Source organism: Capricornis sumatraensis, chromosome 9 (assembly GCF_032405125.1).
Source record: "Capricornis sumatraensis isolate serow.1 chromosome 9, serow.2, whole genome shotgun sequence".
Lineage (NCBI taxonomy): Eukaryota > Metazoa > Chordata > Mammalia > Artiodactyla > Bovidae > Capricornis > Capricornis sumatraensis.
In genome coordinates, this window is record NC_091077.1 from 9034368 (window position 1) to 9057719 (window position 23352).

The 23352-nt window shown below is 42.8% G+C and overlaps 2 protein-coding genes across 2 annotated transcripts; both read left to right on the forward strand.

Annotated features, from left to right (window-relative positions):
* The first annotated feature begins 2474 nt into the window (after nt 1-2474).
* LOC138086479 (olfactory receptor 1f45-like) lies at nt 2475-3413 on the forward strand. The gene has a single exon (XM_068981292.1). It carries the CDS (start codon nt 2475-2477, stop codon nt 3411-3413), a length of 939 nt encoding a protein of 312 aa, XP_068837393.1.
* A 15743-nt stretch (nt 3414-19156) lies between these two features.
* Nucleotides 19157-20104, forward strand: LOC138085895 (olfactory receptor 10H1-like). The gene has a single exon (XM_068980506.1). It carries the CDS (start codon nt 19157-19159, stop codon nt 20102-20104), a length of 948 nt encoding a protein of 315 aa, XP_068836607.1.
* Nucleotides 20105-23352: the final 3248 nt, after the last annotated feature.

Below are 23352 nucleotides of genomic sequence, written 5' to 3' on the forward strand. Positions count from 1 at the left end.
AACAATGGATAAGTGAGAGTCTCTGCTTCCTTCCTCATTGGGCTATTGTAAGAAGCATAGGACGTTGCATGCTCTGCACAGCTCCAGCCACATTACAAATCTTTAACACATCATAACTGTTTTCAAGGGGCTTCCCAGGTGGCACTAGTGGTAAAGAATCTGCTTGCTGATGCAGAAAATGCAATAGACAGTGGGTTTGATCCCTGGGTTGGGAAGATCCCTTGAGAAGGAAATGGCAACTCACTCCAGTATTCTTGCCTGAAAAATTCCATGCACAAGAGGAGGCTGGTGGGCTACAGTCCATGGGGTCACAAGAGTCAGACATGACTGAATACCTGAGAACACACACAACTGTTTTCAGGAATAACATATCTAAAATCTTCTTCACTGGAAAAACTGACTTCCATGCTAACCCTCTGGCAGCCAAAAGAGACAGATCTGAAGAATGGCAATGCTCTTGGGACAAAAGCTCTTTCCCTCAGGGGTCCTAGACTCAAAGGCTTCCCTGGGGAAGATGAGCTAATTGTAGTCACTCTAACAAGGTTCTCTGGGGATCATACCCGAAGGCCAGAGATTCTGATATGAATCTGTTGGTGTGATTCTGCTGTGTGTTCTCTGAGAAAGCCTTCATCCACAGTTGTGAGTCAAAGTTGAGGCTGCAGGAATCCCAAATCCTTGGAAACAGGACCCCTGAGGGGTTGAGAGGTCCTGGAATCTGATAGAGGTATAGTAGTTGTTGGTTAATAAGGCATCAGGAAGACAAGCTACAATCGAGCTGGTCTCAGGGAAGATCCTCCCCCACCAAACTTGCCTTCAGAGGTTAGGGGGACTCTCTGATCACTTTCATCCACAAGGACTTAGGTTACCTGGTATCAGAGACTCATAGATGGGTTGGGGTATTGTGAGTTGGTCAAGAGAGTGGATATTTGAATCAGAGTATGAGCTGGATCCCAGATCCATGCAGGAGTCAGGTTTGGAGCCTCAGCTGTTGGCTCATGATGTGGCTGAAGGTTAAATGGAATAACAATTGTTAAGAGGTTAGCTCATTTTGGATTGCATAGAACAAAGGTCACTGTACCACTCTAAGGATGGCTCAGTGGTGCAAAAGACACAAGAGACTCAGATTCAGTCCCTGGGTCAAGAAGATCCCCTGGAGGAGGGCATGGCAGCCCACTCCAGTATTCCTGCTGGGAAAAATCTCATGAACAGGGGATGCTGGAGGGTTATGGTCCATGGGGTCAGAAAGAGTTGGACATGACTAAAGTGCCTGAGCACACATGCACACTCCCATGGGCCACTCTAACTTAGTCAACGTATATAGATGCTGAGGGAAGGAGAGAGTCTGTCATGGTTTAACCTAGATCAGTGATCCCCAGCTGAGGGAAGTTTCTACTCCTGCTCAAGGGGTGTTATTCAAGATATTTTTGCCCCTTACAACTGGAGATAGGATGAATGCAATTGGCATTCAGTGGGTCAAAGCCAGGTGTTCAACGTCATACAATAATATATAAGACAGTCTGCACAACAAACAAAAATATGACCCAGCATCAAATGTCAGTAGTGCCAGGATGAGAACCACTAGGCTCCACCCCAAAGAGGAGAGGAACAGGGAAGGGATCCCTGAAGAAGTGGAGGCAACTTAAGTGAGGTGAAGCTGGAGGCTAGAAGCTTCCAAGCATGAGACAGCAGGTGCAAAGGACCAAAGTGTTAAGTGCTCAGTCGTGTCTGACTGTTTTGTGACCCTATGGACTGTACAGCTTGCCAGGCCCCTCTGTCCATGGAATTCTCCAGGCAAAAATACTGGAGCGGGTAGCCATTCCCTTCTCCAAGGGATCTTCCTGACCTAGGGATTGAACCCAGGTCTTCTGCATTGCAGGCAGATTCTTTACCATCTGGGCCAAGGCACAGAAATGTATGTCCCTTGGCTAAATCACACAGCCAGTAAGTGGCAGAACTGGAACTGAAGCCCAGGTGTGTTTTCAGAGTTTGTCTTTAGTCACTCTTTTACTATTTACTTTAAATATCAAACCCTAGAAGTGCCTAGGCTGTTTATTTTCATTTTATGTCTTTTATCCCTATCTTAATTAAGGAATAATTGACAAAATTGTGTATAACTAAGATGTAAGACTTGAAGTTTTGATACATGTATACACTCTGAAATAATTGCCACAATCAAGCTAATTAACGTAAGACTCTTTATTTTGATAATATCACTAAGAGTTCCCACAAATAAAAATGTTTGTCCATATAACATGTCAGCTATGGATTTAATCCCCTTTTCCTATTTTTCTCACTCAATCCTTATAACAATCCTAAGGAATTAGAAAAATTAGTCCCATGTAACAGATGGGGAAACGAGGCTCAGCGTGGTTAAGTGAGATGCATCGTCAGGGATGGGTTTGAAAGAGCAGTGAGGTAATCTCTTTCCTTCCCACTGTTGATGCCCCTATTTCTGGCTTTAGCACTGCCTGGGCATGGACAATCAGACCCAAGTCTCTGAATTCATCCTCCTCGGCCTCTCCCAGCAGCCCCTGCAGAGGCAGGTGCTCTTCAGCCTGTCCTTCATTCTGTATTTGAGTGGGTGCCTGGGGAATCTTCTCACCATCCTGGCCATCATCTTGGACCCTCACCTCCACAGCCCCATGTATTTCTTCCTCAGCAACTTGTCTCTTCTTGACATCTGCTTTACCTCTACCACCATCCCCAAGATGCTGGTGAACCATCTGTGTGGGCTCACCACCATCTCCTTCTCAGCTTGCCTGGCCCAGATGTATTTCTATATTGCCTTTGGGGCAGCTGACAGCATGCTTCTCTCAGTCATGGCTTACGACCGCTACCTGGCCATCTGCAGCCCACTGCACTACATGACAATCATGAGTGTCCTTCGGTGTACTTTGCTGGTGGTGATACCCTGGATCTCAGCCAACCTCATCTCCATGGTCCACACTCTCCTGATGTCCCACTTGTCCTTTTGCACCAATAGGATCCCACACTTCTTCTGTGATATCAATGCCTTGATCAAGCTCTCCTGCTCTGACACCCAAGTCAATGAGATGCTGGTGCTGGTCCTTGGGGGCCCAGTGGTTCTCATCTCTTTTGTGTGCATCATGGCCTCCTATACACCCATTGCTGTGACTGTGTGGAAGGTGCCTTCTGCCCAGGGCAGATGGAAAGCGTTCTCCACGTGTGGCTCTCACCTTTGTGTTGTCTGTCTCTTCTATGGGACTATCATCGGGGTCTACTTCAACCCTGAATCTACACACACCACCCAGAGGGACATGGCAGCCACAGTGATGTACACCATGGTCACCCCCATGCTGAATCCCTTCATCTACAGCCTGAGGAACCGAGATCTGAAGGGGGCCCTCCAGAAGCTTCTTCTCAGCAAGAACCCCTTTGCCCAGCCTCTTTAAAGACTCTTTTTAGACCTAATTGCTTCTGAAATAAACATATGGAAGTAGTGACAGATTTTATTTTCTTGGCCTCCAAAATCACTGCTGACAGTGAGTGCAGCCATGAAATTAAAAGATGCTTCCCTCTTGGAAGGAAAGCTATGACAAACCCAGACAGTATATAAAAAAGCAGACATCACTTCCCGTAGTCATGTACAGACGTGAAAGCTGGACCATAAATAAGGCTGAGAACCAAAGAATTGATGCTTTTGAATTGTGGTGCTGGAAGAGACTCTTGAGAGTCCCATGGACAACAACAAATCAAACCAGTCACTCCTAAAGGAAATCAACCCTGAATATTCATTGGGAAGATGGATGCTGAAGCCAAAGCTCCAATATTTTGGCCACCTGATGTGAAGAGCTGACTCATTGGAAAAGACCCTGATGCTGGGAAAGATTGAAGGCAAAAGGAGAAAGGGACAGCAGAGGATGAGATGTTTGGATAGCATCACTAACTAAATGGTCATAAATTTGAGCAAACTCCAGGAGATAGTGGAGGACAGATGAGCCTGGAGTGCTGCAGTGTTGCAAAGAGTTGGACACAACTTAGTGACTGAACAACAATGCTTCCCAATATTAGAATGTTTTTCTTTTAAAGATAGAAACAATATATTTTTATTCATGTAAGTAGTTTATTGAATACATTTGACATATAACACTGTATAAATTTAAGGTGTATAAAGCATTACCTTGACACATTTATATATAGCAATATGACTTCCTTTGCAGTGATATTTCCCTCCTCTGTCACATTAAACAGTTTTCCTTTCTTTTAACTGGTTGGGATAAATCAGTTTTAGTTTTTCAGCAAGTTTTATGATTGTAGTACAATGTTGCTTTCTATACTGTTCACTATATTCTCTGACTTACCTACTATTCATTGCAATTTTGTACCCTTAAAAACACCAGTCTTACTACTCCACTCCTCCATTTCCTGGTAACTACAAAGATCCAACCAGTCCATTCTGAAGGAGATCAGCCCTGGGATTTCTTTGGAGGTAATGATGCTGAAGCTGAAACTCCAGTACTTTGGACACCTCATGTGAAGAGTTGACTCATTGGAAAAGACTCTGATGCTGGGAGATATTGGGGGCAGGAGGAGAAGGGGACGACAGAGGATGAGATGGCTGGATGGCATCACGGACTTGATGGACGTGAGTCTGAATGAACTCCGGGAGATGGTGATGGACAGGGAGGCCTGGCGTGCTGCAATTCATGGGGTCGCAAAGAGTCGGACACGACTGAGTGACTGAACTGAACTGAACTGAACCGAACTATTCTGGTCTTTACTTGTTTATTTTTTTAGCCTCCAGATGTAAGAGATATATGTTTCCACGTGGTACTTTTCTTTTTCTTTTTTACTTATCTCACTTCAGTTCAGTCTGTCAGTCATGTCCAACTCTTTACGACCCCATGGACTGCAGGAAACCAGGCTTCCCTGTCCATCACCAACTCCCAGAGCTTTCTAAAACCTGTGTCCATCAAGTCACTGACGCCATCCAACCATCTCATCCTCTGATGTCCCTTTCTCCTTTTGCCTTCAATCTTTCCCAGCATCAGGGTCTTTTCCAATGAGCCAGCTCTTTGCATCAGGTGGCCAAAGTATCGGAGCTTCAGCTTCAGCATCAGTCCTTCTAATGAACACTCAGGAGTGATCTCCTTGAAGATGGACTGGTTGGATCTCCTTGCAGTCCAAAGGACTGTCAAGAGTCTTCTCCAACACCACAGATCAAAAGCATCAATTCTTTGGCACTCAGCTTTCTTTATGGTCCAACTCACATCTATACATGACTACTGGAAAAACCATAGCTTTTACTATATGGATGTTTGTTGGCAAAGTAATGACTCTGCTTTTTAATATATTATCTAGGTTTGTCATAGCTTTTCTTTCCAGGAGCAAGCATCTTTTAATTTCATGGCTGCAGTCACTATCTGCAGTGACTTTGGAGCTCAAGAAAATAAAGTCTGTCACTATTTCCATTGTTTCTCACCGATTTGCCATGAAGTGATGGGACCAGATCTTAGTTCTTTGAATGTTGAGTTTTCAGCCAACTTTTTCACTCTTCTCTTTCACCTTCATCAAAAGGCTCTTTAGTTCCTCTTCACTTTCTGCTGTTAGGGTGGTGTCATTTGCATACCTGAGGTTATTGATATTACTACTCCCAGCAGTCTTGATTCCATCTTGTGCTTTATCCAGCCCAGCATTTCGCAAGATGTACTCTGCTCATAAGTTAAACAAGCAGGTGACAATATACAGCCTTGACATACTCCTTTCCCAGTTTGGAACCAGTCCACTGTTCCATGTCTGCTTCTACTGTTGCTTCCTGACCTGCATACAGATTTCTCTGGAGGCAGGTCAGGTGGTCTGGTATTCCCATCTTTTAAAGAATTTCCCACCTCTTTAAGAATTTCCCACAGTTTGTTGTGATCCACACAGCCAAAGCTTTAGCATAGTCAATAAAGCAGAAGTAGATGTTTTTCTAGAATTCTCTTGCTTTTTCTATGGTCCAACAGATGTTGGCAATTTGATCTGTGGTTTCCTCTGCCTTTTCTAAATCCAGCTTGAACATCTGGAAGTTCTCAGTTCACGTACTATTGAAGCCTAGCTTGGGTAATTTTGAGCATTATTTCACTAGCACGTGAGATGAGGGCAATTGTGCGGTAGTTTGAACATTCTTTGGCATTGCCCTTCTCTGGGATTAGGATGAAAATTGACATTTTTCAGTCCTGTAGCCTCTGCTGAGTTTTCCAAATTTGCTGGCATGTTGAGTGCAGCACTTTCACAGCATCACCTTTTAGGATCTGAAAGAGCTCAGCTGGAATTCCATTACCTCCACTGGGTATATTCGTAGTGATGCTTCCTAAGGCCCACTTGACTTCACACTCCAGGATGCCTGGCTCTAGGTGACTGATCACACCATCGTGGTTATCTGGGTCATTAAGATCTTTTTTTATACATGTGTGTGTGTGTGCTCAGTCATTTCAGTCATGTCTAACTCTTTGCAACCCTGTGGACTATAGCTTGCCAGGATCCTCTGTCCATGGGATTCTCTAGGTAAGAACACTGGAATGAGTTGTCCTGCTCTCCTCCAAGGGATAATGATGTACATTAACTATAATTCAATTTAAAAATTAGTTATTATCCATAGCTCCATATAGTCTATCCCTTACCCAGTTTGCCCTTCTCCCTATTTCCCCTTTGGTAACGTCTACTTTTTTTCCATATGTACATTTTTGCTTTTGTTAGGTTTGGTTTGTCCACTTATTTGGGTTTTGTTTTGTTTTTGTTTTTGTTTTTTTGGTTATTTGCTTATTAATTTTTTATATTCCATGTATGAATGAAATTGTATGGTATTTGTCTTTCTCCAGCTGACTTATTTCACTTAGCATAGTACCCTCAACATCCATCCATGATGTCATAATTGGCAAGATTTCATCTTTTACCAGCTTCTCCAGTGGCTCAGTGGTAAAGAATCTGCCTGCCAGTGTAGGCAATACAGGAGATAAGAGTTTAATCCCTGGGTTTGGAAGCTCCTCTGGAGAAGGAAATGGCAACCACTCCAATATTCTTGCCTGATTATCTTGCATAATACCCTCAGCATCCATCCATGATGTCACAAATGGCAGGATTTCAACTTTTAAGGATTTTATATGTATGTATATATATATATATATATGCACACACACACATATATACATGTTGAAGGTAGTATGCTAAGTGAAATAAGTCAGCAGGAGAAAAACAAATGCCATACAATTTCACTCATACAGGAAATATAAAAAATAATAAACAAAAATGCCAAATAAATGGACAAACCAAATCAAACAAAAACAAACACATAGATATGGAAAACAGAGTAGATGTTGTCAGAGGGGAAATAGTGAGAAGGGAAAATTGGGTAAAGGGGTCAACTGTCTGTTGATGGATAACAGCTACTTTTAAAATTGAATTATAGTTGATGTGAAACATTATATTAATGTAAGTTACAGGTGTACAATATAGTAATTTACAATTTTAAAATGTTATACCCATTTATTCTCATTATAAAATGTTGACTATATTCCTTATGCTGTACAACATACCCTTATGTTTATTTTATATGTAACAGTTTGTACCTCTTCCTTCCCTGCTCCTGAATTGTTCCTCCCCAAGGAGGCACATGAGTTAAGTATTCATGTAACCAGTAGTTTGTTCTCTACATCTAAGTTGGAGAAACTAAATTTTTGGTGATGAGCACACTGTCAAGGGTCTACTCTACAGAACAGACACACAGTTTTGTGCAAATGAAACTTATATAATGTTATAAATCAATGTGACCCCAATAAAAATGAATTTTTAAAAAAGGTGACATAAACATTGTAACAAAACAAAACACACACACAAACCAAGCAACCAATTCTTCATGGCTGAATAGCTTGGCCAAATTATTCACCGTTTCTATGCCTTTGTTTCTTAAACTTGGAAAACTAGGAGGCCATAAATACCTAACGCATGCAATTATTGTGAGAATTAGTGATTCACATATACACCTGTTTATATATTAATAATTATAACCTAAGAAGGTTATTATGATCAGAGTGAGTAGTTTCTAAATCAGACAGTATGAACTACACCACACTATAATAGTACACAAATAACATACTATAAACATTTTACTCCCACTAAAGTTAAGGAGGCTTGGTGTGCTGCGATTCATGGGGTCGCAAAGAGTCAGACACGACCGAGCGACTGAACTGAACTGAACTGAAAAAGTTAAGTTAGAAAATGAAAATAATTTTTAAAAATAACATTATCTTGCACAGAAATAGACATGTAAAACAGTAGAACAGGGTTAAGTGTCATGGAACAGCTCCATGTGTAAATAAATTTGCTATATTAAAAAGGGTGGCATTGCAAATCAATGGGTTATTTATTAAACTGGGCTGACATAATGTTAGCCATTAAAAATAAGCTTTATCACAATGGCTAAAATCTGGAACCATGATAACACTAAATGCTAGCAAGGATGTGGAATAATAGGATCTCTCATTCACTGCTGGGAATGTGAAAAGGTACAGTCATTTAGAAGGATAGTTTGACTCTGTCTTACAAAACTAAACATACTCTTGCTATGCAATTCAGCAATCACACTCCTTAGTATTTACTCAAATACTCATTTAGGTTCACACTAAAACCTATGCATGGATGTTTATGCAGGTTTCTTCATAACTGTCAAAAGGAACCAAGATATCCTTGAGTGGGTGAATAGTTAAATACTGTGAAACATCCAGACAAGAGACTATTATTAAGTGCAAGAAACCCAAACAAACAAACAAAAGTGATCTATCAAGCCATAAAGCAATTGAAGATAATTCCAACTGAATGACATGGTGGGAAAAGCAAACCCATGGAGAGAGTAAAAGGGTCGGTGGTTGCCAGAGGTTAGCAGTGACAGATGGATGAATAGGCAGAACACAGAGGATCCTTAGGGCAGTGAAAATACTCCACATGGTATAATACTGATGAACACTCCTCATTAAACATTTGTTGAAATCCAGAGAACGTATGAGAATGAAGGACAATGTAAACTATGAACTTTGGTCATGATGGTGTACCAATGTATGTTCAACGATTGTAATAAATGTACCACTCAGGCGGAGGATGTTGATAATGGGAGCCCCTGTACATGTTGGGAGTTGGGGGGCAGACAGTATTTGGGAAATCTCTGTGCTTTCCTCTCAATTTTGCTGTGAACCTAAAACCGTTCTAAAAAAAATAAAGTCTTAAAAATAAGTTGAAACCAAATCTGAAATGTTTGCAACACATTTTGTAGATTAAAGTTTGAGAGCTTGGCAAACTTCTGTGTAAAGATCAGATGGTAAATATTTTCAACTTTGCAGGTCACATATTTGTCACAACTACTTTACTCTGCTATTGTGGCACACACCAGTCACAGCCAATATGTCAACAAATTGTCATGACCATGTTCCAATAAAACTTTATTCATACAAATAGGCAGTGGACCCACATACTGTAGTTTTTAACCCTTGAACCTTCAGTATAAAACTATTAGAAGAGACCAAGTAAAAGGTTTCTGACAGGAACCGTATTAAGGCACAAGAAATTGAAGGTAAAGGAAAAAGTTTAGTAGGCAAAATGAGCATTTAGAATCTCTAAGGTGGGAGGAGGGTTCAGGATGGGGAACACCTGCAAACCAGTAAGAACAAAACAATCTTTAAAAAAAATAGAGAAAAACTTTTAAATAGGCAATCAAAAAAGGAAACCCATATGGTTAATAAACAATGGAGATTTTTCAAAAGAATGAAATCAGAACATTCTCAAACACCACAACAAAAATAAACTGAAAATAGATTAAAGACCTTAGGTAAGACCAGGTACTATAAAACTCTTATAGGAAAACATAGGCAGAATATTCTTTGACATAAATTGTAGCAGTTTCTTTCTGGATCCACCTTCTAGAGTAATGAAAATAAAAACAAACATAAACAAATATAACTTAATTAAACTTAAAAGCATTGCACAGCAAAAGAAGCCATAAACAAGATGAAAAGACAAACCACAGGATGGGAGATAATATTTGCAAAAGATGCAGCCAACAAAGGATTAATCTACAAAATATACAAACAGCTCATGTAGCTCAACAGCAAAAAAAAAAAAAAAAAAAAAAAAAGAAAGAAAAGAAAGAAAGAAGGAAAAGAAAAAAAAAAGTGGGTAGAAGGTCTAAATAGACATTTCTCCAAAAAAGACATAGAGAAGGTCAAAATAAATAAAACATGAAAAGATGCTCAACTGCTAATTATTAGAGAAATGCAAATCAAATCTACAATGGGGTATCACCTCACACTAGTCAGAATGTCCATCATTAAAGTCTACAAGCAATGAATACTATAGAGAATGTAGAGAGAAGGGAACCTTCCTACACCATTGGTGAGAATGTAAATTGTGACAGTCAATACAGAGAACAGTATGTCAGTTCCTTTAAAAAAAAAATAGAGCTACCATCTGATCCAGCAATCCCACTTCTAGGTATATATTCAGCGAAAACCATAATTCAAAAAATACAGGCACCCCAATGTTCATTGCAGCATTTATAGCCAAGACATGGAAACAAGCTAAATGTACATTGACAGATGAATTAAGAAAGTGTGGTACATATATATGATGGAATTTCAGCCATAAAACTGAATGAAATATTGCCATTTGCAGCAACATGGATGCACCTAGAAATTATCATACTAAGTGAAGTAAGTCAGACAGAGAAAGGCAAATATTGTATGATATTGCTTATTTGTGGACTCTAAAATATGATACATAGCTCCCCAGATGGCACAGGGGTAAAGAATCTGCCTGCCACTACAGGAGATGCAGGAGATGTGATGACAGAGAATGAGATGGTTGGATGGCATCACCGACTTGATGGACATAGGTTTGAGCAAGCTCTGGGTGTTGGTGATGGACAGGGAAGCCTGGTGTGCTGCAGTCCATGGGGTAACAAAGAGTCAGACATGACTAAGCTGAACTGAGCTGAAAAAGGGATACAAATGAACTTATTTACAAAACAAAAACAGACTCATAGACTTAGAAAACCAATTCATGGTTACCAAAGGGGGAAGGTGTGTGGAAGAATAAATCAGGAGGTTGGGATTAACAAATGTATGCCACTGTTTATGCTAGAGAAGGAAATGGCACCCCACTCCAGTATTCTTGCCTGGAGAGTCCTATGGACAGAGGAGCCAAGAGAATCCCATAGACAGAGGACCTCCAAGGGTCACACAGAGTAGGACACAACTGAAGTGACTTAGCACACCACACCACTATTTATATAATAACCAATAAGGACCTACTGTATAGCACAGGGGACTCTACTCAGTACTCTGCAATAACTTTATGGGAAAAGAATCTAAAAAGAATAGATATATGTATTGATATATGTACTGAGTTAGTCACTCAGTCGTGTCTGACTCGGTGACCCCATGGCCATTGCCATGATGACCCCATTGCCATCCCCTTCTCCAGGGGATCTTCCCAACCCAGGGACCGAACTCGGGTCTCCTGCATTGCAGGCAGATTCTTTACTGTCTGAGCCACCAGAGAAACCTTGATAAATGTATAACTAAATCACCTTGCTGTACACCTGGAAATAACACAACATTGTAAATCAGTATACTCCAACATGAAAACAGTGGAGATTTTTCAACCCCAGTAGCAATTAGGGACAAGCAGTTTTAAGCGACAGTTGGAGGTCACTTGACTGCTTGACAACCATATTAGCAAAATTAAGTTTCACACCATCAAGCATTGGTGAGGGTGGGGGAAATAGATCTTCTGACACATGGATGAGAGTGTAAATTAGCACAGTCGCTTGGAAGTTTACCTTGACTATTCTTAAATTTAAGAGTCATGTTTCTTATGACATGATCATCTGACAACTTGGTTTGTATTTGAATTAGATAGTGCCTCATTGTAGTAGAAGATGTACAAAGATATGTACTGTATTATTCCTAATAATGGAGAAAAATTAGAAGCAAGCTGAGATCTCTAACAGTTGAATGTATACTGCCTATATTTGTGAAACCACTTTATTAAATTGATTTTATAATAACGAGGTGTTTCTATAACAGTGGTTCTCACCTATAGGTGATTTTGTTCCCGAGGTGACATTTGGCAATATCTAGAGGCAATTTTGTCAAGACTGGAGTGGCATCTAGAAATAAAGGATGCTAATCTTAGCAGGTGGCACTAGCGGTAAAGAACCCAGCTACCTAAGCAGGAGATGCAAGTGATGTGGGCTTGATCCCTGGGTCAGGAAGATCCCCTGGAGGAGGAAATGGCATCACACTCCAGCATTCTTGTCTGGAAAGTTCCATGGATGGAGGAACCTGGCAGACTATGGTCCATGGGGCTACAGAGAGTCGGATATGGCTGAGCACACAGAATACAGTATAGCCACACCACAAAAGATGATCCATCAGCCCCCAGTCTCAACACTGCCAAGGTCAAGAAACCTTGAGCTACATAAACTAACATGAATATCACTCCAAAATACTGAGTAACAAAGCCAGGTTACAGAAAGGTACCTACAGAACAATCAGCCCTGTGTTAAACACACAGCATGAAAAGCAGTCTGGTGGTTCATCAAAAAATTAAATCCAGAATCACTATATGACCCAGCAATTTCACTACTAGGGATATACCCCAAAGAAATAAAAAATAATTCAATCAAATATTTGTACACAAATATCCATAGAAACACTATTCACACAGCCAAAAGGCAGAAACAACCTAAATATCATCAGTGTGTGAATGAATACACAAAATGTGGTCAAACCACACAATGGAATATTACTCAGCTATGAAAAGGAACGAGGCACTGATGCTTGCTGCACGATGGGTGAATCTCAAAAATATGCTGTGAAAAAGCCAGACCCTATAGGCTACATATTGTATGATTCCACTTATTTGAGATGTCTGGCAGAGACAAATTCATAAGGTAAAAAAGAAGATTTGTGTCTTTCACTAATCTGGGGCTAATGAGCTGAGGGAGGAGGACTCTTAATGGGATGGGATCTCCCACTTTGGGAACTGATAAAAATGTTCTAGAACTAGATAAACATGATTGTTATGCAACATTGTTAATGTGCTAGGTGCTACTGAATCGTTCATTTTAAAACGGTTAACTTTATGTTGTGTGAGTTTCACTACAAGAATAAAACAAAATCAAAAAGCACAACAAAACCCCACGACACTACTATTTTATGGGCTTGTGTTTGTTCAAATGCCCCATGCATACAGAGGTCTGTAAGTAAGTCCATCACATTCATCATAGTCATCTCATGACTGGCCATTGCATGACTCTGAGCCTGATTTATAGCATTTCAATTATTTGATAAGAAGAAACAAATATTTGCTTGATAATTAAAAATTAAAAAAAAAAACAGGCGTTTAATTGGAAAAATAACCTGGAAGGGGAAGAATGAAGCTGGAAAGGTACATTGGGTAGTTTTCTCAGCCCCAGTGATCAGTGAAAAGGCTGCTTTTCTCCCAAAGTCAGAAGCCAGGACCCCCAAATCCTCCAACTGCAGAGCATTAGACTCTGCTGGAGTCTCTGAGAAGCACAGGTAATCAACTTACCCCTGGAAGACAGGGAGGGAAGGAAAGTGAGGACAGAGTCTCCCTGGGGTTGTCCTATGCCTCACAGGGTTCCCTGGAGTCCTGGCATACCTGTAGCAGAGGTGGAGGCAGGGACAATGGTACCACAGTGAGAGGAGGCAACAGGCAGAGAGTAAAGGCAGCATAAATGATGGAAGACAGGCTCAAGTAAAACCCCCCTGAGCAGCTGGCATGCTCAGGCTGGCAGGCTCCTTGCCTTGCAGCCCTCCCTGGCAGGGAAACACCATGCCAGGGCCTCTTGCTGGAGTGAAGCAGATGTTGGAGTGAGTCAGAGGAAAATGCAGAGCCTGGAGCTCCAGGTGGGTCACTATCACTCACTCTCACTTGAGCAAGACAGACCTAAGGAGCCAACACCTGCCCCAGACTCAGAGAAGCCACGCTGTTTAGACAATTCCTGTGCAATCTGAGTCAGTGGGGAGGGGACAGCAGTCAAGGCTCCACTTCCTAGTTTCAAGATAATGTGATGATTGCTTTGCAGGACAGGTGAGAACACACATGCAGAGAGAAAAGAGCTACCACTCCAAGTTGGCTTCCCTGGTGGTTCAGACGGTAAAGAATCCTCCAGCAAAGCAGGAGACCAGAGTTTGATCCCTGGGTCAAGAAGGTCTGCTGGAGAAGGGAATGGCTACCCACTCCAGTATTCTTTCCTGGAGAACCCTGTGGACAGAGGAGCCTTGCAGGCTACAGTCCATGGGATTGCAAAGAGTCAGACATGACTGAGCGACTAACACACCCCCCCCAAGTTACCCAGAACACCTGCCTGAATTTTAACCTCTCTCTTCTTTCTGTCCCTGCCAAAAACCAGAGGTAAAAGGATTGTGGGGAAGTAGAGAAAAGAAATAGACAAGAGAATTTAGGATTGAGGGGCTCCAGTCACCTCCCGGGGGTGTAAAGTATTAGGAAGCCACCAGGGTAGACAGATTCTCTGATGGTAAGGAGTAAAGGATTAAAACAGGGAGAGAAAAGGAAAGCAGGAGGTGGCTGAGATGGGAGGGAGGTTGCAGAGAGGGGAACCTAAACAGCTTCATGAGAAGAGAGAGCCAGGATGGGGGCAGACAGGTAAGACAAGATGGAGACAATACACCTAACCTGTGTTTCTCAAACAGGGGCAGTTCTTCTCCCCAGGGGACACTTGACAATGTGTGAGGATACTTCTGATCGTCACTACTGGGAGATGCTACTGCATCTAGAGGGTGACAGGGATGCTGCTCAAATCCTCTAATGCCTCTAATGCCCAGGAAGGCCCGCAGCCCCACAGCCCCAGCCACAAAAAATTTTCAGCCCCTAAAGTCCCTACTGCTGAAGTTGGAAAACCTGCAGTTGTGCATGAGCACAGGATTTGTCCATGTGTGGATTTTCTTCCCTGAGTTTCTGGGTGAAACACCACTAAGAGTTCCTCTAAGTGTCATATAGCTGGATTGCACACACTGTCTCTCTCTTTCTCCAGGGTTGCTCAGCTTTCTTATAGGAAACCCACTAGGTGTACCCCTGGTAGATCAATGCCAGGAGACTTCAGTCTACCTCCCTGCTCTCCTGGTCCCATGCCATGGTTCTGTGTCTATCTATTTTAATTTTTAAAAAAATCAAGACTTTAGTTTTTAGAGTAATTTTAGGTTTACAGAGTATTTAGCAAATAGTGCAAAAGATTACCATGTACCCTCTATCTCCCTGCACAGAGATTTCCTTATTATTAACATCCTGCATTGATAAGGTAACTGTATTACAGTTGCTAACCCAATACTGACACATTATTATTAACTAAAGCCCACAGTTTACATTAGGGTTCACTCTTGGTGCTGTACATCCTATGAGTTTTAACAAATGCACAATGTCATGTACCCACCATTATAGTATCATGCAGAAGAGTTTGACCACCTTAAAAATCCCAAATTTTACCTATTCACCCCTTCTACTCCCTCCTTGAGCCCCTGACAACCACCAATCTTTTTATTGTCTCCACAGTTTTCCAGAACGAACAGATACCAGTCTTAGCAGGGTTCTACATCCCCATGATCCCAGAAGGTAAATATGCAGACCTGGGCTGCCTCCCCAGGACATGCTGAACTCTTATCTTCTTACAGTTTCTCTCTTTCTTTCTTCGTGGCTGTGGCTTTTGTAATCTTTATTAATATATATAGAGAGTGTGTGAGTAGTCTGATACGGTGAAGCTAGCTCTGGTCCTGGGAATAGCCTGGACATTCACTAACAACCACCAGTGGTGGTGAGTATAACAGAGAGGTTAGAAAAGATAGGCATTGGGGTCATTCAGATGCAGATCAGATCCTGGCTCCACCACTTAGGAGCCACAGTCCCTTGGACAAATGATATGTCCTCTATGGGACACAGCTGCCATTTCTGTAAAACAGAGGTCATAACAGGTGCCTCACAATATTGGATTAAAGATTTCATAAGAAACATTTCTTAAGCACAAGTGCCACCGTCCAACAACATGTAGCTACTCTCAAGAACTGAAAATCCAGTGCCATAGATAGTTGTATCTCCAACATGACACATTGTAATGAAGGTCATGAAAGAGTTAAACTTATGGAGGTTTAAACTTACAGAGGAGTTGTTTTGGAAGCAGATGGGAACAAGTGACTAAATCTGTTTTGGGATGAGATGTTCAAGAAAGCTTTGCAGAGGAGGTGACATTTAAGCTGAGTCTTAAAGATGAACAGGTTGGAGAAAGAGAAGAACCAAGATCTGGGCAGAAAGACCAGCTAAGTAATTACAATTGTGGTCTCTAGATCACTGGTACTCAACTGGGGGCAACTTTGCTCCCCACAGGGACATTGGCAATGTCTGGAGATAATTTTGTTTGTCACTACTGAGGAGGAGCTATGGGTGTCCAGCTGGTAGAGGCCAGGGAGGCTGCTAAACACCATACAGTGCAGAGGATGACCACCCCCCACCGTAGCAAAGAATGATCCAGCACCAAATACTGAGAAAGCTTGCACTGATGTTGGAGAGCTTGGAGAAGTTGAGAGCACAGCCCACTTGAGTTTGGTCTCACCCATTCAGCCTCTTCGTGGAGGCTCATGTTTTCAAGTCACTAACTTTGACTCACCCCTCTAGGATCTCACAGTGCCGGGACTGAGTGATCCTGGGGATCTATGGCAGGTGCTGACCCAGCATGAAGGAAAGAAACAAGCGACTCCAAGGAAGGGAGGCTAAGAAACTCTGGAAACAAGTCATGCTGGGGAATGCAGCCTCCATTCACCCAAGCATCTGGTTCCCTTGTGTTTTTGTTTTGTTCTCAACCTATCAGAGCTTAATCAAGTATATGAGCCCACTTAAGAGGGTGCTTAATACTTTTTTCCCCCTATTTTGTATTGTGATAAAATACATATACACAACTTAGTGACTAAACAACAGCAACAAGTACCTATAACAAAATTTACCATCTTAGCCATTTTATAGCATACAATTCAGTGACATTCGGTGCATTCGTAATGTGTAAGCACCATCTATCTAGTTCCAGAAACTTCTCAGCACCCCCAAAGGAAACCCCCAATCCATTAGCAGTCACTCCAATTTATCCCCTTCCCCCAGCCCCTGGCAACCACTGACATGCCTAAACCCCTATGTGAATGTTCACAGAAGCATTATTATTTATAGTGAAAATGTGTAAACAACCAAATGTTCATCAGTGGGTGAATAAATCAATGAAATGTGATCTGTTGATACAACGGAACATCACTCAGTCATAAAAAGGAATGAAGTTATGACAATGCTACAACACGGATGAACCTAGGGGGAAAAAAAAAGAAAAATGATGCTGAGGGAAAGAAGCCAGGCCCCAAAGGCCACAGAGTGTATGATTACATTTAGATGATTTGTCCAGAGCAGGCAAATCCATAGAGACAGAAAAGGGATTAGTGGTTCACTGCCATTTAAACTTGACATAGCCTAATTAAAAAAGCATTTAAAATAGTCATCCATAAAGATACAATGAATACCCATAAAATTAAGGTTATTTACTGATCACAGACCATATATATTTGCTCACTGAGGGTACTGAGTTAGTTATCATATAAAGTATCTACTGTCTTCCAGGTCACAGAAAGTTTCCCCTGGAGAAGGGCATGGCTTCATGCCCTTATAGTATTCTTGCCTGGAGAATTCCATGGACAGAGGAGCCTGGTGAGCTATAGTTCATGGGGTTTCAAAAGAGTAGGACATGACTTAACACTTTTCACTGTTTTCCAGCTCACAGTCCAAGAATAACTCTTTGAGTTTGGTAGGGGGAAATGGAGGCACAGAGAGGTGAAGATCCTTGCTCAAGTTTACAGCAGGCCGAGCAGGGGTTTGAACTCAGGTTGGCTGACTCCCTCATTCTTTTGTCAGATGGCTATGTTGCATTGCTCAGAACATACACATGCACATCACAGGATCTGAAAAACAACTAGAACATTATTTCTACAGTCTCTTGCCTCAGATTTCTTGCATGGGTAACTCTAGAGGAAGAATCTCATTGATTCATACTAAATTAGAGATGCACTTGGCTCAAAGCATTGTAGACATGGGGTGGGTAGGTCTTGTGGTATCAGAAGCTCTGGGAAGAACAAGATTTATCAGAAGGGAGTAAGTAGCCAAGGCTGTAACCTCTGGTAAAGGAATATTTTCAATTTCAAAGATAACCTAGATGTATCAGTTCAGTTCAGTTCAGTTGCTCAGTTATGTCCGACTCTTTGCAACCCCATGAATTGCAGCACGCCAGGCCTCCCTGTCCATCACCAACTCCCGGAGTTCACTCAAACTCATGTCCATCGAGTCGGTGATGCCATCCAGCTATCTCATCCTCTGTTGTCCCCTTCTCCTCTTGCCCCTAATCCCTCCCAGCATCAGGGTCTTTTCCAATGAGTCAGCTCTTCACATGAGGTGGCCAAAGTATTGGAGTTTCAGCTTCAACATTAGTCCTTTCAATGAACACCCAGGACTTATCTCCTTTAGGATGGGAAAGGTATAAACTTTGGAGGCAGCCAGCCATGAGTCATGACTTAACGCTACCATGTTTGACAGCTCACCTCGAACAAGTTGCTTAGCATTTATGCACCCCAACATTCTCAATGAATATTCTCAAGATATTCAAAATGGGGTAATCAAATCAACACCTACCCCACCACACAGGTAAGAGTATTAAATCATAGGTGGCACAGAGTAGGAGGGCCTCCCTGGTGGCTCAGTTGGTAAAGAATCCGTCTGCAATGCAGATTTGATCTCCTGCAATGAGTTTGATTCCTGTGTTGGAAAGATCCCTTGGCAAAGGGAATGGCTACCCACTCCAGTATTCTGGCCTGGAGAATTCAATGGACAGAGGACAGAGGAACTTAGCAAGCTACAGTCCATGGGGTCGCAAAGAGTCAGACATTACTGAGCAACTTTCACTTCACAGAGTAGGACTCAGCCAATGTCACCTGTCATTTATCAGGAGCAGCCCCTGGGGCAGAGCTAGGAGTGATGGAAGTTGACAACCTCCCTCCGTCCAGTAGCTGACTTCTCCACATCACATGTTACTTCGGGTACAGTCTCCATGCAGGGAGCCAACTTCTCAGCAGTGACTGAATTCATCCTCATCGGCTTCTCCACCTTCCCCCACCTTCAGCTGATGTTCTTCCTGCTCTTCCTGCCGATGTACCTGTTCACGCTGCTGGGGAACCTGCTCGTCATGGCCGCCGTCTGGAGCGAGCGCAGCCTCCACACCCCCACGCACCTCTTCCTGTGCGCCCTCTCCACCTCCGAGGTCCTCTACACCTTCGCCATCATCCCGCGCGTGCTGGCCGACCTGCTCTCCACCGGCCGCTCCATCTCCTTCAGGGCCTGTGCCAGCCAGATGTTCTTCTCTTTCACGCCCGGCTTCACCCACTCCTTCCTGCTCACCGTCATGGGCTACGACCGCTACGTGGCCATCTGCCACCCCCTGCGCTACAACGTGCTCATGAGCCCCCGGGGCTGCGCCTGCCTGGTGGCCTGGTCCTGGGCTGGAGGCTCAGTCATGGGGTTGCTGGTGACATCTATCGTTTTCCACCTCCCCTTCTGTGGCCCTAATGTGATCCACCATTTCTTCTGCCATGTGCCTCCGCTAGTGAAGTTGGCCTGTGGGGACAACGTCTCTACCATGGCCATGGGCGTGGGCCTGGTGTGTATCGCCGCCCTGCTGGGCTGTGGTCTCCTCATCCTGCTCTCTTACGCCTTCATCGTGGCCGCCATCTTGAGGATCCCTTCAGCCGAGGGCCGGCACAAAGCCTTCTCCACGTGTGCGTCCCACCTCACCGTGGTGGTCGTGCACTACGGCTTTGCCTCTGTCATCTACCTCAAGCCCAAGGGTCCCCAGTCTCTGGAAGGAGACACGCTGATGGGCATCACCTACACGGTCCTCACTCCTTTCCTGAGCCCCATCATCTTCAGTCTCAGGAACAAGGAGCTGAAGGAAGCCGTGAAGAAGACCTTCCTCAGCAAGCTCTTTCTCCATAGATCCTGAAATGGCAGGTTTTGTAACAGGAGTTGTGGCAGGTAGAGGAACTTCAGTCCATTGTCTTGTCTGAAAAATGGAAATAAATCTCCTGCATTCGTGATGAGACCTTCTGAGTCAATTTCCTCCCGTTCACTGTGCCTGAGAGCAGAATGCAGGAGGGGGATGCCCATGGGCTGTGTTGGGGAACCTGTGTACCTAGTGTATCTTCGATGTGTGAGGGAGGGATGCTTGCTCTGCCACAAACAATGACAGAAACAGCAACAGCAAATTTCTTGCCTGCTCTGAATCAAGCGGGCTTCCCTCGTGGTTCAGATGGTAAAGAATCTGCCTGCAATGCATGGCATTCTATGCTTTCAAGACCTCACCTCTTTCATTTATCGTATTTAAGGAAAGGAAAGTGTTGTGGATGGGGAAATAGTTTTTCATTTCAAATCTTCACATTTTTGGAGGTATGGTGTCTTCTCCTATGTGTTGCTTTTGAGCAAATGATATGTCTAAGGATACAAATTATAGAAAGAAGAGAGAGAGGGCCTGAATCTCTCCTTCAAAGATAAGAAATATGAAAGAGATGGGGGGGGGGGCAGAATGTGGGAGAGGGAAGATGAAATGGTGGCTGGTTTGAGAAATATGGGAAGAACAGGTAGAAAAAACAGATTGCTGGCAGTTGATGGGGATGTAAGGGGCTTCCCAGTGGTGCAGTGGTAAAGAATCCACCTGCCAAAGCAGGAGGAGCAAGAAACTCAGGTTCAATCTCTGAGCTGGGAAAATATCCTAGAGTAGGAAATGGAAAACCTCTCCAGTATTCTTGCCTGGAAAATTTCATGGACAGAGGAGCCTGGTGGGCTACTGTCCATGGTGCCACAAAGAGTCAGATACAACTGAGTGACTGAGCATGCAAGGGGGATTATGGATCCAGTGACTGGTGAAGAAATTTGGGGAAAGAGCAGGTACATAAATGGACATTTTATTAGGTTAATAAGGTTGTCATAAAGTACCTAATACAAATCCCTTTTCTAGACTCCCTTGAAATCCCCAATGAGAATCAATTTCACTTTCACAGATTGTGAAGTCAGATAGATTGGAGGGATGCATCCACAGGCTGGGCCTGCTTCAGGGGAGGACTCAGGCAGAATCAGGTAACTCCTTTGGGTTCAGTTCAGTCATTCAGTTGTGTTCTACTGTTTGTGACCCTATGGACTGCAGCACACCAGGCCTCCCTTCCATCACCAACTCCCGGAGTTTACTCAAACTCATCTCCATTGAGTCAGTGATGCCATCCAACCATCTCATCCTCTGTGGTCCCCTTCTCCTCCTGCCCTCAATCTTTTTCCCAGTGTCAGGGTCTTTTCCAATGAGCCAGCTCTTTGCATGAGGTGGCCAAAGTATTGGAGTTTCAGCTTTAGCATCAGTCCTTCCAAAGAACACTCAGGAGTGATCTCCTTTAGAATGGACTGGTTGGGTCTCCTTGCAGTCCAAGGGACTCTCAAGAGTCTTCTCCAACACCACAGTTCAAAAGCATAAATTCTTCTGCACTCAGCTTTCTTTATAGTCTAACTCTCACGTGCATACATGACTACTGGAAAAACCATAGCTTTGATTAGACAAGCCTTTTTGACAAAGTAATGTCTCTGCTTTTTAATATGCTGTCTAGGTTGGTCATAGCTTTTCTTCCAAAGAGCAAGCATTTTCTAATTTCATGGCTGAAGTTACCATCTGCAGTGATTTTGGAGCCCAAGAAAATAAAGTCAACCACTGTCTCCCTTTGGGTTACACTTCATTTTTAAATCAGACAGTGGACACAGTGAGGTTTGGCAGTTGCCTAAAATCAAGTAGCCCGGGAGGTTCAGGATGCAGAATGAGATTGGCTGAGTGAGTCTTCTGAGGCAATGGGTCTTCAACTTGAGGGCACATCAGAGTCAAGCTGCTGGGTCCCACTCCAGGGTGTATAATTCAGCAGGTCTGGGTTAAGAGGGATGGCGGGGGAGACTCTAGAATCTTCATTTCGAACAAGCTCCTAGGTGATGCTGAAGTTTGTCTGAGGATGACACTTCGGAAACCACTGCTTTAAAGTTTTCTTAGCTCAAAGAAGCAGCCACATTTAAAAAAAAATATTTATTTTTGTCTCTGCTGAGTCTTTGTTGCTGCCCGTGTGCTTTGTCTAGTTGCAGCAAGAAGGGGCTACTCTCTAGCTGCAATCTGCAGGCGTCTCTTGTTGCAGAGCATGGGCTCTAGGGCACACAGGCTTCAGTAGTTGTGGCATATGGGCTCAGTATCTGGGCACAGGAGTCTAGTCGCCCCATGGCATGTGGGATCTTCCTGGACCAGGGATAGAACCCACGTTTCCTGCACTGGCAGGCAGATCCTTAACCACTGGACTACCAGGGAAGTCCAAAGCCATATTTTTGAGTTAGAGATAGAAGTAAACTTTATCTCTCTGTGTCTCTGTCTCTCCTTCCTCTCTTTCTTCCTCCCTCTCTCCTTCCTTCCTCCCTTTCTCCTTATCTTTTTAAATAGTTATGAAGATAACAGTTTCCTCTTTTTTTTTGAAAAGATAAGACTTTTTAATTGGAGTATAATTGCTTTGGAATGTTGTGTTAGTTTCTGTTCTACAACAGTGTGAATCAGCTATACATATACATATATCCTTTCCCTTCTGAGCCTCCTTCCCACCCCACCATCCCACCCTTCTAGGTCATCACATTTACCATCAGCTGTTATGGTCTATAAAAATACTTTTATTGAAATGTAGTTCACATACCATATAATATATCCATATGAAGATGTGTATAGTCATCACCATAGTGAATTTAAAACATTTTCCTCACCTTCAAAATGAACCTGTACCCTTTAGCTATCATCTCTCTTTCCTCCTCCCTTTCCAGTCCTAAGCATCCACTAATCTACTGTCTCTATAGATTTGCTTTATCTGGACATTTCAGATACATGGAATCATATGATATTTATCATTTTGTCTGGCTCCTTTCTTGTAGCATGTTTTCAAGGTTTATCCATGTCACAGCATGTATTGCTAATTTCATTCCTTTTTTATGGCTGAATAAAGTTGCATTGTTTGGATATATAACATTTTTACTCATCCATATGTTGATACATTTCTTGGATGTTTCCACATTTTGGTTATCATAAGTGTTTCTGCTATAAACATTCATGTACAAGTTTTTGGATGGGCCTATGCTTTCATTTTGGAGGGGTATATATGTAGGAGTTAAATTAATGGGTCACATGATACCTTTATG

What these genes read in the sequence shown, in the direction of transcription:
- LOC138086479 (XM_068981292.1), top strand. Translation starts at nt 2,475, where the DNA reads ATGGACAATCAGACCCAAGTCTCTGAATTCATCCTCCTCGGCCTCTCC.
- LOC138085895 (XM_068980506.1), top strand. Translation starts at nt 19,157, where the DNA reads ATGCAGGGAGCCAACTTCTCAGCAGTGACTGAATTCATCCTCATCGGC.